At 43.3% G+C, this 13,813-nt stretch overlaps 1 protein-coding gene across 9 annotated transcripts in view; it reads left to right on the forward strand.

Moving 5' to 3' along the window:
* LOC141544256 (cyclic AMP-dependent transcription factor ATF-7) overlaps positions 1-13,368 on the forward strand; it is an 87,969-nt gene extending 74,601 nt beyond the window's left edge. For 7 of the 9 annotated variants that reach the window (XM_074270203.1, XM_074270206.1, XM_074270204.1 and 4 more), the window contains 6 exons: positions 31-130; positions 806-919; positions 1,642-1,794; positions 4,824-5,021; positions 5,706-5,814; positions 9,004-13,368. In XM_074270203.1, the coding sequence (XP_074126304.1) occupies positions 31-130; positions 806-919; positions 1,642-1,794; positions 4,824-5,021; positions 5,706-5,814; positions 9,004-9,224 (895 nt within the window). In that variant the 3' untranslated portion in view covers positions 9,225-13,368. The remainder of the gene's footprint in view (positions 1-30; positions 131-805; positions 920-1,641; positions 1,795-4,823; positions 5,022-5,705; positions 5,815-9,003) is intronic. The other 2 variants (XM_074270205.1, XM_074270207.1) reach the window with 1 other exon arrangement.
* Positions 13,369-13,813: the final 445 nt, after the last annotated feature.

Consider the following 13,813-nt stretch of genomic DNA (forward strand, 5'->3'; position numbering starts at 1 on the left):
ATTGTAACCACTGCACTTCATCTCTTCCAGGTCCCCCACTGGCTCCCTCCCTCTTGTCATGCACCTTGCTAATGGACAGACCATGCCTGTGCTGCCAGGGCCTCCAGTACAGATGCCTTCTGTTATATCGGTGAGCTCTGTGACACACACACACACACACACACACACACACACACACACACACACACACACGATGAAGCCTATAATCTCCATTTTTTTGTCACTTGTACATGAGCAACATACCCCACCTCTTCCCCATCCTATGGCAACTTCTAGTCAGAAAAGGCAAAACAGATGATCACCTGGCTAGATAATTTCTGATTCCAGCATTTGTATTACTGGTCCACTGACTGACTGATTCCTTAGACTCATCACCTTCTCCCTTACCCATCCAACTCTTCAGGATGCAAGCCCCAATTTAGTACGTAAAAATTTGCAGAGCCTTGAAGGATTGAGCTCCTAAATCCTTTGTATGTTACTATACTTATACTACATGTATTTTGGATGTACAGTTATTTGCATATTGGCTCTTCCATTAGAAGAAGAGTTCCTTAGGAAAGTGGACCATGCGTTTGCCTTTCTTTTTGTCCCTACCTCTTAGGTCAGAGGACATGCTTACTGACCCTGCTGTGACATAGAACACAGATGTACCTATCTTGAGCTACCTTTTGAATGTTTAGGAGCTTGTTATTGCACAGGGCAGGCCTTGCTAAGTCTCAGTCTCAAAAGAGTTTGAAATTGAAGAGTTACTTCCCACCAAAAGCTTTATCTTCTCCTCTGGATTCTCTTCCCTCTCTCAATCCAGCTGGCCAGACCCATCTCCATGGTCCCCAACATTCCTGGTATCCCCGGTCCACCAGTCAATAGCAGTGGTTCAGTCTCTCCCTCTGGTCTGCCTTTACCTTCAGAAGCCAAGATGGTGAGTATATCCCAGTCAGAAGTAAAACTGGCCTCCTCTGGAGTGTTTGCTCTAAGCTTAGATTTCTTTTTAAAATTTAATTTCTTTCTCAGTTAAAAGTTTCTTTTCTCTCATTTTCCCTGGAAAAACAAAAATAAAATCCTTGTAACAAATGTGAAGAGTCAAAACAAATTCCGGCATTGTGCATATCCAAAAATGTCATCATCATTCATCATAAGTCTTTTAGAATCATAGTTGGTCATTTAAGTTTAGAATTTTCAGTCAGTTTGGACGAAAGACGCCCCAGACTAATTTATCTACCTTGTCCCTGTCCTAAGATCCCTGCCCTCTGCTCACACAGGCTTTGCCAAAGGAAGTAGGCAGCACAGACTTCATAGAGAGCGGAGCATTGGCTGTTTTCAGTTCCAGATTAACAGATGGAGGATGGGCAGACCATAGAGGGAGGAGGGGAGGAACTGGAGATTGGCCATGTGATAAACAGATATATGCCTAGGGTCTGGCCAGGTTCCACAGAAGAGCTTTTGGCCAAACTGAATAACTCTCTAACCCTATAACTGTGCCCAGGATGACAGCCAAGAACTGGGGGATCCAGGTGTGTGTGTTCTAACAGAGATTTGGGGAAATGGGTTTGGAAATACTAGCTCTCCAAAAGGCATTGTTCACTCAAAACTCGAGTCCTTCTACAAACCATACTATTATTTCTTTCTCATCTTACTTTGCAGAGACTAAAAGCCACTCTGACCCATCAAGTCTCTTCCATCAATGGTGGTTGTGGAATGGTGGTGGGCACTGCCAGCACTATGGTGACTGCTCGTCCAGAACAGAGCCAGATACTCACTCAGCACCCTGATGCCCCATCCCCTGCTCAGCCACAGGTCAGCTGGGCTCTAGCTCTGAAGAGCACTGGGGTGGGGGACAGACTGCCCATCCTACACTTGTTTTTCAAAGAACAAAAACTAGAAGGGAACCAGAGCTTGAACTTTCTGCATACTTTTTTTTCGCTTCTCTTTTGAGTTGGAGCCTTGACTTTTATGAGTAGCTGGGAATAACTGACACATTTTTCTAGACTGCTCCTCAAAAGCTTGGGTGCTATTGCTGTTGTATGCTGTTGCATTGAGAATCAATAGTCTAGGAAATCCAAGAATATCCTTAGCTTTCTCTTGATGTTGAAAGGAGGCTCAGTTTTCATTAGTCTGTCAGATAAATGGCAGCCTTTCTCATGTTACATACTTTGCCTAGCTTTGCCTCTTCCCTTTTTCCTCCTATTTCCCAGTTCACCACCTGTTGGGTCAGTTAACACCACATGTCCAAACACCGAAAGGCCATATGTTGTCTTCTGCCCAGCCACCATAAAACTTCAGAGAGAAAAACTTGGGCTTGAGCTCTCCTGTGAACTATGTGAACTGTGAAACAAGCCTTCCTTTGAAGACCCTGACACATGTCAATCAAACATGATAGTTTTCTTTTGCTTCACATTGATTTGTTTTAGTCAATCTCTTCTTCCAAACCTAATAGAGGTGTCAAGCTGCTTTTAAGAAAATAAGGATTCTATTAGCATTGTCTCTACTAGAATGCAAAACAAAATATATATATATGTAAGCAAATATTAAGGGGAGGCTCAAATCTCGAAGAGAATTTGTTGTGATACGGGAGCCACCTGCCAGTGGCTGCTGGAGGTCTAACTCAGACCTGTAGAATGGATCTTTTCATGTGAAAAGATGATGGTGATACAAGGAGACTGAGAGGCTGTTGCTATTTTCTGACCTCCCTCCTCTTTCCTCTTGCCCCAGTTTATTTCATTCCCAATTCACAAGGAACTTGCAACTCCTTCAAGTGTTATGATTCACAGCTGTGGAGGCTCTTGCAGAATTGACCTACCCCTTCACTTAGGCATGGTCCTTAACAAGAATTACTATAAACTTATTGACAATCAATAATAATATTTATATGACTCTTTAAGATTTGTAAAGCATCTTATTTGAGTTGGACAACAGCCTTGGGAAGTAAGGAATACATGTAGCATTTACCTTACTTTACAAGTGGAGAGAGACACAAAGAAATTAAGTGATTTATCTTGATCATGTCACTGGTAATTGTGTGATACAGACTCCAATCTCTCCCCATTTCAAGGCCATTAGCCCTTCCACTATGTCAGATTGCCACTCAAGAAGTATTCTAGTAAAAGAAACAATGATCAGAAAGAATCCTCCTTCCCAGCTCTTAAATGTTGGATTCCTCCTTTACTTTTGGATCTTTTTCTTTGTTTAGAAATAGTAAGATGAACTAGATCAGCTGTTCTAATACTTTTGGTTTATAGGGGTGTGTCTTTTTTTTTTCTCTCTTGCAGTTTGAAATCCTTATGAAAATTAATGTATGTTCCACAAGTACATACTGAAAGGCAGCTAGTTGATAGGAGATTTCAGTTCAGCACATTTAATGCACAGTGGACTCTTGTGAGAATTTAAAGATAAAGTAATAAATAATGCTGATTCTCTGCTCTCAAGGAATTTACAGAGGCCTAATATATTACACAAATATAATTGCAGACAAGAATTTGAACATGAATGTACAAAGTGCTAAGAGTTTATAATGTAGAGAATATTGAGAGAATGAGTCAAGACTATGAGAAGGAGGTAGCATTTGAACTGGACTTTAAGGAACAGGCAGATTTTGAATAGGTAGAGATGAAGTGAGGCATTCCAGGAACTGGGACTCACGCAAACAAAGGCAGAGACAGAAATCAGCAGGAATCAGTTTGGTGAGCAGTATGGCTTGGCCCATGCCTGGCAAACAAAATGGAAGTGCTGGCAGATGAGGCTTGTGTGGGTCAGAGCCAAGTCATAGAAGGTTTTTAATACCACACTAGGGACTAAAGACTAAAGAGTGCAGAAGAAAAAAAAAAAATTTTTTTTTTTAACAGTGCAGTGACACAATCAGAAGTATAAATAAGAAAAATTGCTTTGGCAATAGGGGGTGGATGGGATGGATAAGAAGTCAAGAATGGACAAGTTTGCTAACTCAGAGACATACTGATAGAAGCAGAGAAACCAAGGAAAGGGAGGGGTGAGACTGAGACAAGAAAAGGGGGAGGGAGGGAACATTGGGACAGAGAGACAAGACTAGAAGAATGCCTGAAAAGGAAGCAGTGAAGGAAAGAATTAAGTAGGCAAGGAGATAGAAAGGCCCTGAGAGGAAAGCATCACTCAGCTAGGGATTTGGGCTTGTTTGGCAAGCCAGAAGGCAAAACTAGAAGCAGTGGGGAGAAATTGCAGAAAAGTGGTAATGAGGGACCATGCTAATGTGGCAGCAGTAAAGAAGTAAGTCAGGGAAGGGATTTCTCATTTCTTACATTGGGAGAACTTCTTGGATATGCAAGATGAGAAAAGCCTAACTCATGAGATTGTGAACTTTCCTGGTAGAGTAGTTAGCTTAGCAGAGTGAGTAGAGGCCTAGACTTTGAGTTAAGATTATTTGGTTTGTTTATTTGTTGTTAATCCCAGTCTCCAATTCTCTAATTCCTTTTGTGTATTTCACTTACCCCTTTGTTCCCCAAAAAGTGTTAGTGTTATGTTTTTCCTACCTAGAAGTTCCATGATACTTTTCTTCTCTCATTTTATTTTATATTAGAATCTGTTTCTAACTCCTTTCCTTTCTACATTGTAAGTTCCTTGAGGACATAGACTGTGTCTTATTTATCTTTTATGTTCTCAATACCTACTCAGGTACTTTTCATGGGAAAAAAAATTTAAGTACCTATTTAACCAGCAAATCTCTCAGCTTGTGAAAAAAATCCCTTTACTATTGGGGAAGGAATGATCTGAGACATTTTTACCAGGCTCTTTTTTGAAAAACACCAGAAAGGGCCAACTTCTTTTTCAGCATCATGTCTCTTCTTGGGCAACAGGTTTCCCCAGCTCAGCCTACCCCTAGCACTGGGGGGCGGAGGCGACGCACAGTAGATGAGGATCCTGATGAGCGACGACAGCGTTTCCTCGAACGCAATCGTGCAGCAGCCTCTCGGTGCCGGCAGAAGCGCAAACTCTGGGTGTCTTCCCTGGAGAAGAAGGCAGAGGAACTCACATCCCAGAATATCCAACTGAGTGTGAGTGTGCTCAGATGATGATTGAGTCTGGAGACTAGGAAATTGAGTTAGGGGAATATTGTGCAGAGGATAATAATTTATTCCATGAGTGGAGAATAAATGATTTAAAATACAGCTAGAGAGATTTACAGCATATGCTAGGCCACAAGTTGGGTGGCATGTCCTTTGCTGTTAGTAAAACCTTCCTCCACACCAACCTGTGGATTTACAATAATCTGGTCTATATCAAGAACCAGATTAAATGGAATCATTAATCCAGCAAAATATAATTCTTTCATTTTGTAATCAATAGCATCTTAGCTGTAAATATAGAGCAAAAAAGTTTTCTTCCACTATGTAATGAAAATTGCAGTATTTTCGTTAGTCTCAGTGACCATTGCTAATGAAAGTGATCTCTCTTGGTCACTGCTAATTTTTCACATTCTTTAGTTATATTCTTTATCCCCAAAACTACAGAATGTTACTATAAGCTTATTTTTCCTTCAGATTTACTATGAGAACCTGGGTTGCAGAAAGACATTGCTGGCTTTATAAAGGTTTTCCCATGAAAGGAGAAATGTACTTTCCACAGGTGTATTTCTCTGGATCCATTTGCACAGCAGCTCCTACTCCCAGTGTTCATAATCCCAAAAGTGCACAGGTGGGGTTCTCCCTGATGTAATCTCTTCTTCCCTCTGCATCCAGAATGAAGTCACATTACTGCGCAATGAGGTAGCCCAGTTGAAGCAGCTGCTGTTAGCACATAAAGATTGCCCTGTCACTGCACTACAAAAGAAGACCCAAGGGTACCTTGGTGAGTAGACAAGGCCTATAGCTTCCCCATGCAGAGAAGGTCAGTAAATCATACATGCTAATCGTGAGAGGAAGGCTGGACAGACTGCTGAAGAAGGGAGAAAAAAACATTTAAAATTTATCTTGGTAATCCCTATATACAGAGATAGAATCTGCATGAAAAAGACTTAGCATTCATTTGAATTTTACTTCTCTATAAGAATGAGACTCCCACTTACAAATGTGCTCTGGTGGCCCATACAGGCTGGGTAGTAGTGGCTGTAGATTGTTTGAGGCTATGCCAGCAATAAAAATTGAGGCAGATCCCACCAACCTGGAAAGAAATTTAAGCTTGCCTTCTAAGAAACAGTCCCTAGCTGAGTGTGGAGAAGCTCTTCCCTAGAAGGTTAGCCACCAGGCATCTGGGGGGAAGAGAAGAAGAGATAGGGAGTGAGGTGTAGCAGTTTATGAAAAAGAACCCTCAAAAGTCTTGGTAGGGAAGCACCGATCTCCATGAATGGATGGAGAGCCCAGCATTAGTCCTTGCAAATGGAAAGGTGGAAGGAAATCCTGAAGAGGAGGTGTTCACGACCCCAATATGGTAACTCATAACTGAATGTGGGGATCACAGAATTAAGATTTATTATTAACAACTGTTTGATTTGTACACCTATTTTATATACCTATATACCTGGGATGGTATAAAAATTTCTCTGTCAGAAAGGGAGTTGCAAGTGGAACAAGTTTCAGAAGCCCTGGCTGACGTAGACTGTTTGAGGGGTAGAAGAGAGGAAAGGCATGGGTATTTGTAAATCTTTGTGATGTCAGGATACATGCTCTGCCTTCCTCTTTGTTTTGCTTAGGCTAATATTAAAATTAATATGTGGCCCATGAATGTATCCTTTCTTTATCCAGATAAACCAATTTGATAAAGGAGGTGGTTGAAATCATATGTAGGACAGAAAGAAATCAGTCTGAATTTTAAAATATGTATTGGATAACCAGAACTAGATTGAAGAAGCACAAATGAATACATGTTTACCTCACTTTAATTCAACTTGATACATTCTGGAAAAGCTGAATAAAACTTTGATATGTTGAATTTTCTTTTCTGATTAACTTCCTTCGAATTTTTCAGATATATTCCCCCAGAACATTACTAGCATCAACGTATAATAAGTTTAACATTGTGAACTTAACTATCATCAACAAACAGACATTTCACAAGATTAGAAGTTGGATACATTCTCAGGCCATCTAATCCCAACCCCTTTTTTTTACAGTTGAGGAAACTAAGGCCCAGCAAGTTTAAATGATTTGTCCAAGGTACAAAAAATGAATCAGAATATCTAGTATATATATACATTTTAGGTTTTTATGTGTAGATTACTATTTAACAAGGTAATAAATTGCCCTGTTTGTCTATATCCCTTTCTGAACTTGTTTTTGTTTTCTTCTGTGTGCTTTTTCAGTTCCCTTGCTCTTTTCTGTCTTTTTTTTTTTCCTCTGTCACTGCCCACTAACTCACTCCTTCTCTAAATAAAAATGCTGTCATCTAACAAACATAGTTGAGCAAAACAGATCAGCATTGGCCAAGTCTGAAAATGGATAGCTGATTCTGCACATCTCCATCACTTCTCTGCCAAGGGGTGAGAGACTTAATTTCATCATTAGTCTCCTGAGCTCCAGACTGCTCAGAACTTTGAAGAAGTTCAGAGCTGTTTTCTTTTCCTTTACTGTGTTTATTGTGTTTTTTGTCTTCCTGGTTCTATTTAATAAAACCAAGGAACAGTTTGCCTGACATTTGTCACTCTACTGCCTTGATACTTGATACACAAACCCTGTAAGAGCTATCCGACATCCATATGACCTTACATAATATACTGTCTTTTCAAATATACATCACAATTCCTATGGCATTGGCTATCACAATTATTTATCAGAATTCACTGTCCACAATAACCATATTTAAGTCTTTTTTTTTTTTTTTTTTTTTTTTTAGGTTTTATCAATAATTAACTTACAATTCAATATTAAACTTCAATACAACCAACTATTTACATTCAAATTAATTGTAGCACATAAAACCTAATTTCTTGGTCATTTCCTTCAAATCCCTATCAGGATTTTTTGTTTTTCCTCGTTTGTCTTTCCTCATATGATTGGAATTACATGAAGAGGCAGCATGGTTTAGTGGCCTTGGACCAGGAAGTTTACAATCTGGTCCTCCAGCAGACCAGGGGACACTGGACAAGTCATTTCACTTTTCATGGAAAGACTCAAAGTTGCAAAAGGTTTCAGCTTTTCTGGAAGAAGTAGTTACAGGGCCAGGCCCCATCCCCCAAGTGTTGTTAGGATGGATTCCATTCTTTTGGTTTCGATTTTTTCCACCCCCTCTCCTGTTTGCATCCATAAAGGTCTTTCAAAATTTCTTTATATTCATATTTCCTCATTGTTGGGCTTCAGAGTATATACAGCTTTTTGCACTTAACATAGAATCCTGCTGTGAAAATCCCTGGACAGGTGAGGGAAACTATGAATCATCTGTGCTTTATCCAAAAGCATAAAATGTTAACCCTGTAAGTAGAGGGCCTCAAGTAGGTAAGCAGTGTACATTACATTAAAGTAAGTTTTAATGAATGACTAATTAATAAGATATTAAAAGACCTTTTCTTCTTGTTTGCCACCTTGACTGGTTCTTGAATAGGAGTTTAGAAGGAGTAGGTGTGTCACAACTGGAGGTAATAGCAAACACATAGCCCTTTGACAAAACACTTTATTATCTCATTTGAACCCATAGCAAACCTGGGAGGTAGATGTTATCCCCATTTTATAGAAAAAAAAACTGCGGCAAATAGGGTGAAGTGAGTTGGTCAAGATCTCAGAGCTCATAAGTGAACTCAGGTTTTCTTGGCTCCAGGCCCAGCGCACTCTTCACTGCTCCAGCCAGCTTCCTGGTTGGTTGTGGAGATTAGATGAGCCTGACAAGAACAGAGCATCCTTGTTGGTTTGTCCCCCATTTATGTTTTCCAACAGAGACCCAGTGGAGAAGTAAGATTTAGATGTTAAGAATCACCCTCAGGCAGTAGGATATTTGTCTCTGCCTATTAGACTTCATTTTCTCTGGCCTCTTTGGGCAGACAGGAGAGTCTCTGTGCTAACTTCAGTTCTTTTCTTCCCCCCTGCCCCGCACCCCCTCCTTTATTCCCAGCAGAAAGCCCCAAGGAGAGCTCAGAACCAACGGGTTCCCCAGCCCCAGTGATCCAGCACAGCTCAGCAACAGCTGCTAGCAATGGCCTCAGCGTCCGCTCCGCTGCTGAAGCCGTTGCCACGTCAGTCCTCACTCAGATGGCCAGCCAAAGGACAGAACTGAACATGCCTATACAGTCGCATGTGATCATGACCCCACAGTCCCAGTCTGCGGGCAGATGATGCCTCCCCCAGTGGAGAGGTCCCTGGCCAGAGCTCGCCCACCCAAAACCTGAGAGAGACATCATCCCTTCTCTTCCTACCTGCCTTGCACATGGGATGGCAGCGGGGAAATTGTGTTTTAAGTGAGTAAAGGACAGTTATGGAGCTATTCTGTTCATCTGCATGGGTCATACACATATGGCCTATGTATTCTAAGGGTTTCAGCCCAAAAAGCATCCAGTCACTCCCACCTAACACCCCAAGGTGGTGTCTCATCCTTTTGCAAAAAGTCTTCCTCAGTGGTGGAAATAACACCTCTCCAAGCCCCTTGTAGTGTTCACATGCCCATCTGTTTAACACTAACCTGTCTGCCACCAGATTGGGAGATCCCTTCTACCCATCCAGCTGTAGCAGTCATCCTTTCGAGCCTGAGCAGCATGCGAACGTCAGGCTGCCTGGAGAACAAGGGAAGGGCCCAACTGGAGCGCATTGTCCCATCCAGCTCCTTTCCTGGGCTCATGGTATCTCTGGACGAAGAGCCCAGTTTGGTCCCCCCCAAACCACCAGCGTCTTCCTTCTCCCATCACCACCAGTTTAAACATTTCTCTGTTAAGAATCTTGGGGTTGCCCAAGTGGGCTTTCCTTTTCATCTCCTCACTAAGCCCTGGCACCCTCATTTTGTGGCCTTAAATTGTTAAGTCTTACCTTGCAATGGGAAGGGAGAGGATTCCAGACCCCCCCATACTTCAGCTCGAATTGTTGGAACATGATGGAGCCATATATGTCTACAGAAGATGCAATTTAAAACTTCTTCCATGAAGTCCTTAAAATATTAGCTTCTCTATCTTTTGCAGCAGCCAACTGGCCAATTTGCATGTGCCTGTCTGCATCTCTGCTGATTCCTCCCCCTCTCACTTTATTCATGTCCACATGATTCTCTCTAACTCTCCTCCCATAAGTCTGCAGCTAAAAGCAGCCCAACTCCATGTTTACAGAAACCTGTGTTTTCTAAATTGTTGTTCATCCTTCCCCATTTTTTAACCTACATATCCTCTGAAATACCCACCATACTCAGATTCTTCCTTCTGATTCCCATCACCATCTTCCCAGACCAGCTTCCTCCCCGGTCATTGCCCAGCTTTGTTTGCCTTCCCTCCTCAGGGGCCCAGAGAAGCTGAGGCTGCTGTAGTTGCCTTGAGTACAGTACAGTGTTGTCCCAGGAGGGTACCAGCTGCTTAGGAAACCTCCTCCTTTCCCAGGTAGGGTTAGATTGAGAGGAGGAATCTCCTCCTTCCTCTGAGCCTCTTGTATGACTTTTGGTCTTCCTGCACTAACTATGCAATACTGCCTTGGGGCCAAAGGCAGCCCCTCGCTCCCCACCACAGCCCAGCTGCTGCCTGCAGGCCTAGAACCCACTCACCTTGTCTTCAGAAGCAGCAGCCATGGAGAGCCAGGATGATACTTGACACTTTCTCCTCAGATAACACACAAACCAGGCCTCCATTCAGGGGCCACAAGCTGTTCCTTTTTTGAACTTGCCCAGAAGTTTTTCAGGCCCATAGCCGAGAAAGCCAACCCGCAGTATGGAGAGGAAGAAGAGAAAAGCACCTTTCTCCCTTTCTCATGGTCCTGAAGCCAAGGATCCTACCAGGACAATGGCTATGGGAGCCAGTGGCAGCCTCGGGCTCCTCATCTCCCCTGACTCAACCTTCGGCACAGCTCACCTGTACCTGCCCTTCAGCAAGGGCCTTTGGGGCCCTTTTTTCTACCATGAAATTTTCTGTTTTGTTTTTCTTCTTTCGGCTTAGCACTGACAGCCATGGCTGCCTTTTATGGCTCCTAAGGAGCTCCATAAACCCTGTATGGCTCCCCTTGAAAAATGTTTTTAAAATTGAGGATTTTACCAAAGAAGAGAGGGGGTAGCTCCTCTCCTATCTCCATTTTGGAAGTTTGGAGGTAAAACGTTACTGACCTTTCCCTCCCCCCAGACTCATCCCCAAATTTGGCATCTGTACTTTATCAGCTCAAGAAAAGCACATGCAGAGTAGGGAATACCCCAGCCCCTCACAGCCTTCTGGTTCTTTTTCCTTCTTACCCTCCCAGAAACCACCCCAGGATTGGGGAGTGGGGAGCAGGAATGGCTGCTTACCCCAAAGCTTTCCCCTTAGCCTGTGGAAATTCATTTTGCCATTGCAATCGCTGTCATCATCTTAGCAAGAGGACCTGAGATGGCCCCAAGTTTTCATGACCATCCAGGACAGGATCCCCACCCCAGACAGCTGTCCCATATAAGGTGACCCACAATGGGTCACCAAATCTCATTCCTGGTGCTTCAAAAACCATAAAGTGTGTGAAGCCATGGAGCCTTCCTTGCCCTGCAAGGAAGAGAGGAGAGCCTGGAGAGCAGTCCTAGGCAGCACCCTCGGACTGGGTCGTCAAGATAAGTCAGACCTTAACGTTTGCAATGGGAATAGCGTCTTGAGTGTCTGTATCCCCAAAGGCTCTCCTAGCTCTTCCCACCAGTCCCCCAGCACCTCCATCACGTAACCTTTAACCCTTCAGCTCTAACCACTGAGCCACCCTGCTCATTGGGATGGTCAGATGATTCCACCTCCTCCCATACTTGTCTGCATGACCTCTCCCTCTGGGATTCTCCCAGCATTCCCCACCACTCAGCTCCATGTCTGCCTACTCTGCAGAGCATCTGGCTGCTAGGAGTGACCCTTCCTCACTACCCCACCCCAGCTCTCCATACAGACATCAATACCCTACTTAGAATCTGTACTGCAGGGACTTACCCAGGGTCTTCTCCATACTCTTCTCTCCTCCCCTTCCCAGTTTGAGACTGAGAGGCTCCCTAAAAAAAAACCCCAAAACAGCCCCCCAGAAAGCAACCTTATTTGGGACTGCCTCTGACCCCATTCCCCCTACCCCAATCTTACAATGATTTTCTATTAATATTGTATATTGTATACACCGGACGGAAATGTTATCTTTGTTAACCTCATAACCTGACTGTTTAGAATTCAGGCTTCTGTATTGCATACATATGCCTTTGTTGATGTGCTTGCTGCTTTCTTTGGATGTCTTTTGTGTCCAAGAAAATGTGGGGAAATGGGATGAGAAGCTAGGGCAGACCAGGGCTGGTTTCTTTTTTTTGGGGGGGGGGTATTTTTGAGATAATCTTCCCTAGCTCCTCTGTTTCCTCCCCAGTAGAAGCCAGGAAGTTCAGTGCGCGTCTGCCAGCCCCCATTTCTACTTTGAGTCACTCAGTCCAAGTTTTTTGTTGAAGATCCTAATCCCAGAGTGGTGGAGAGATGTCCTCGGTAGCTGGGGGGAGCCGGGAAGGCTGCTGCCCTGGTGCCTTCTTTAATTGATTGCTATGAAAGCAAATTTTAAAGCTCCAGTGAGTGGAGTGGCCTGCGGCCACATGATACTTAATTGACATTAGCATGAGGGAAGTTTTACTTCCTTTTTATGTTTGTGTTAAAACTATTCCTGGTTCCTCAAACCCCTACCACTGTGATATTTTCACTCCAAAAGAACCTCAAGGTAGAAGATTATCCCCTTCCCTTCCCTTCAGCAGTGTTTAGTTAGGACCAGGTGGGCTATCCTGCATCTCCCCAGTACACACAGAAAACAGCCTTTCAGGCTGGGAGACAAGGTAGAAAATTGGGGAGTTAGTGCCTGCCATGGAGGAAAGAAATTGCAGTGTCCCGTTGTTGGATCTCTCCAAAAGGAAACAGCGCATATCTAAAGACTATATCTCCATACATCTATATATCCTTGACATATAACCATTTTTTTTCCCATCTAACCCCTTCTTCCCTAGACAAGGGGCTCTTCTCTGTTTTCCAAGTTTCCCCTACCCTCAAAAGTGAGCTGCCAGGGGGGTGGGCTGTGCTGCCAGCTATTTTATTACAAAGAGATTTCTTCCCTTCACCCTCCCCTTCTTAAATCTGCATGACAAATACCCTGTGAGCAGGCTCTCACAAACTCCCAGGAAGGGGACTGGGCAAAGACTTCACTCTGCTCCCCCCAAAATTTCCTCTCCTTTGCCTCCTAGCTGTTTCCTCCTAGCCATTGTCCCTCCCCTTCCCCCTCCCACATATATTGTGCCTTATTTAATGCTGCAAATATAACATTAAACTATTAACAAGAGAAATCATTGTGTTTGTTCTACTGCTGCTTTAATGAGACAGGTAAAATCATTCACATGTCCATCGTGCTTTTCTATCACTGGAAAGCACATGGTATCTTTGTTCTCTCACATCCTATCCCTGAGGGAAGGAGAAGTGATTTGTTCCTCAGTTTCCAGATCAGGAAAGTCCAGAGTCCAGAGGAGGTACCGTAGAGTGTAGTCTCCTCTGAACCACTACCTAAGGAGAAGTGGGCATTTAGGGCCCATACTTTAACCCTAGAGCCTCGCCTCGGGTGTTGGCTTCAGCTTGGTGAAGGTGGATGAGTACCGGCACAAGTACAGCCACAGAAAAGGGCTTGCAAAGCTTTAATGTTCATCAAAACAATATTTAATAGGTGTGTTTCACAGAGTACTTGGCTGAGTGCTAGGGAAACAGAACAATCCTTGCTGTCCAAGAGAAGTTCTAGCA

This window comes from Sminthopsis crassicaudata, chromosome 5 (genome assembly GCF_048593235.1).
Source record: "Sminthopsis crassicaudata isolate SCR6 chromosome 5, ASM4859323v1, whole genome shotgun sequence".
Taxonomy (NCBI): Eukaryota; Metazoa; Chordata; class Mammalia; order Dasyuromorphia; family Dasyuridae; genus Sminthopsis; species Sminthopsis crassicaudata.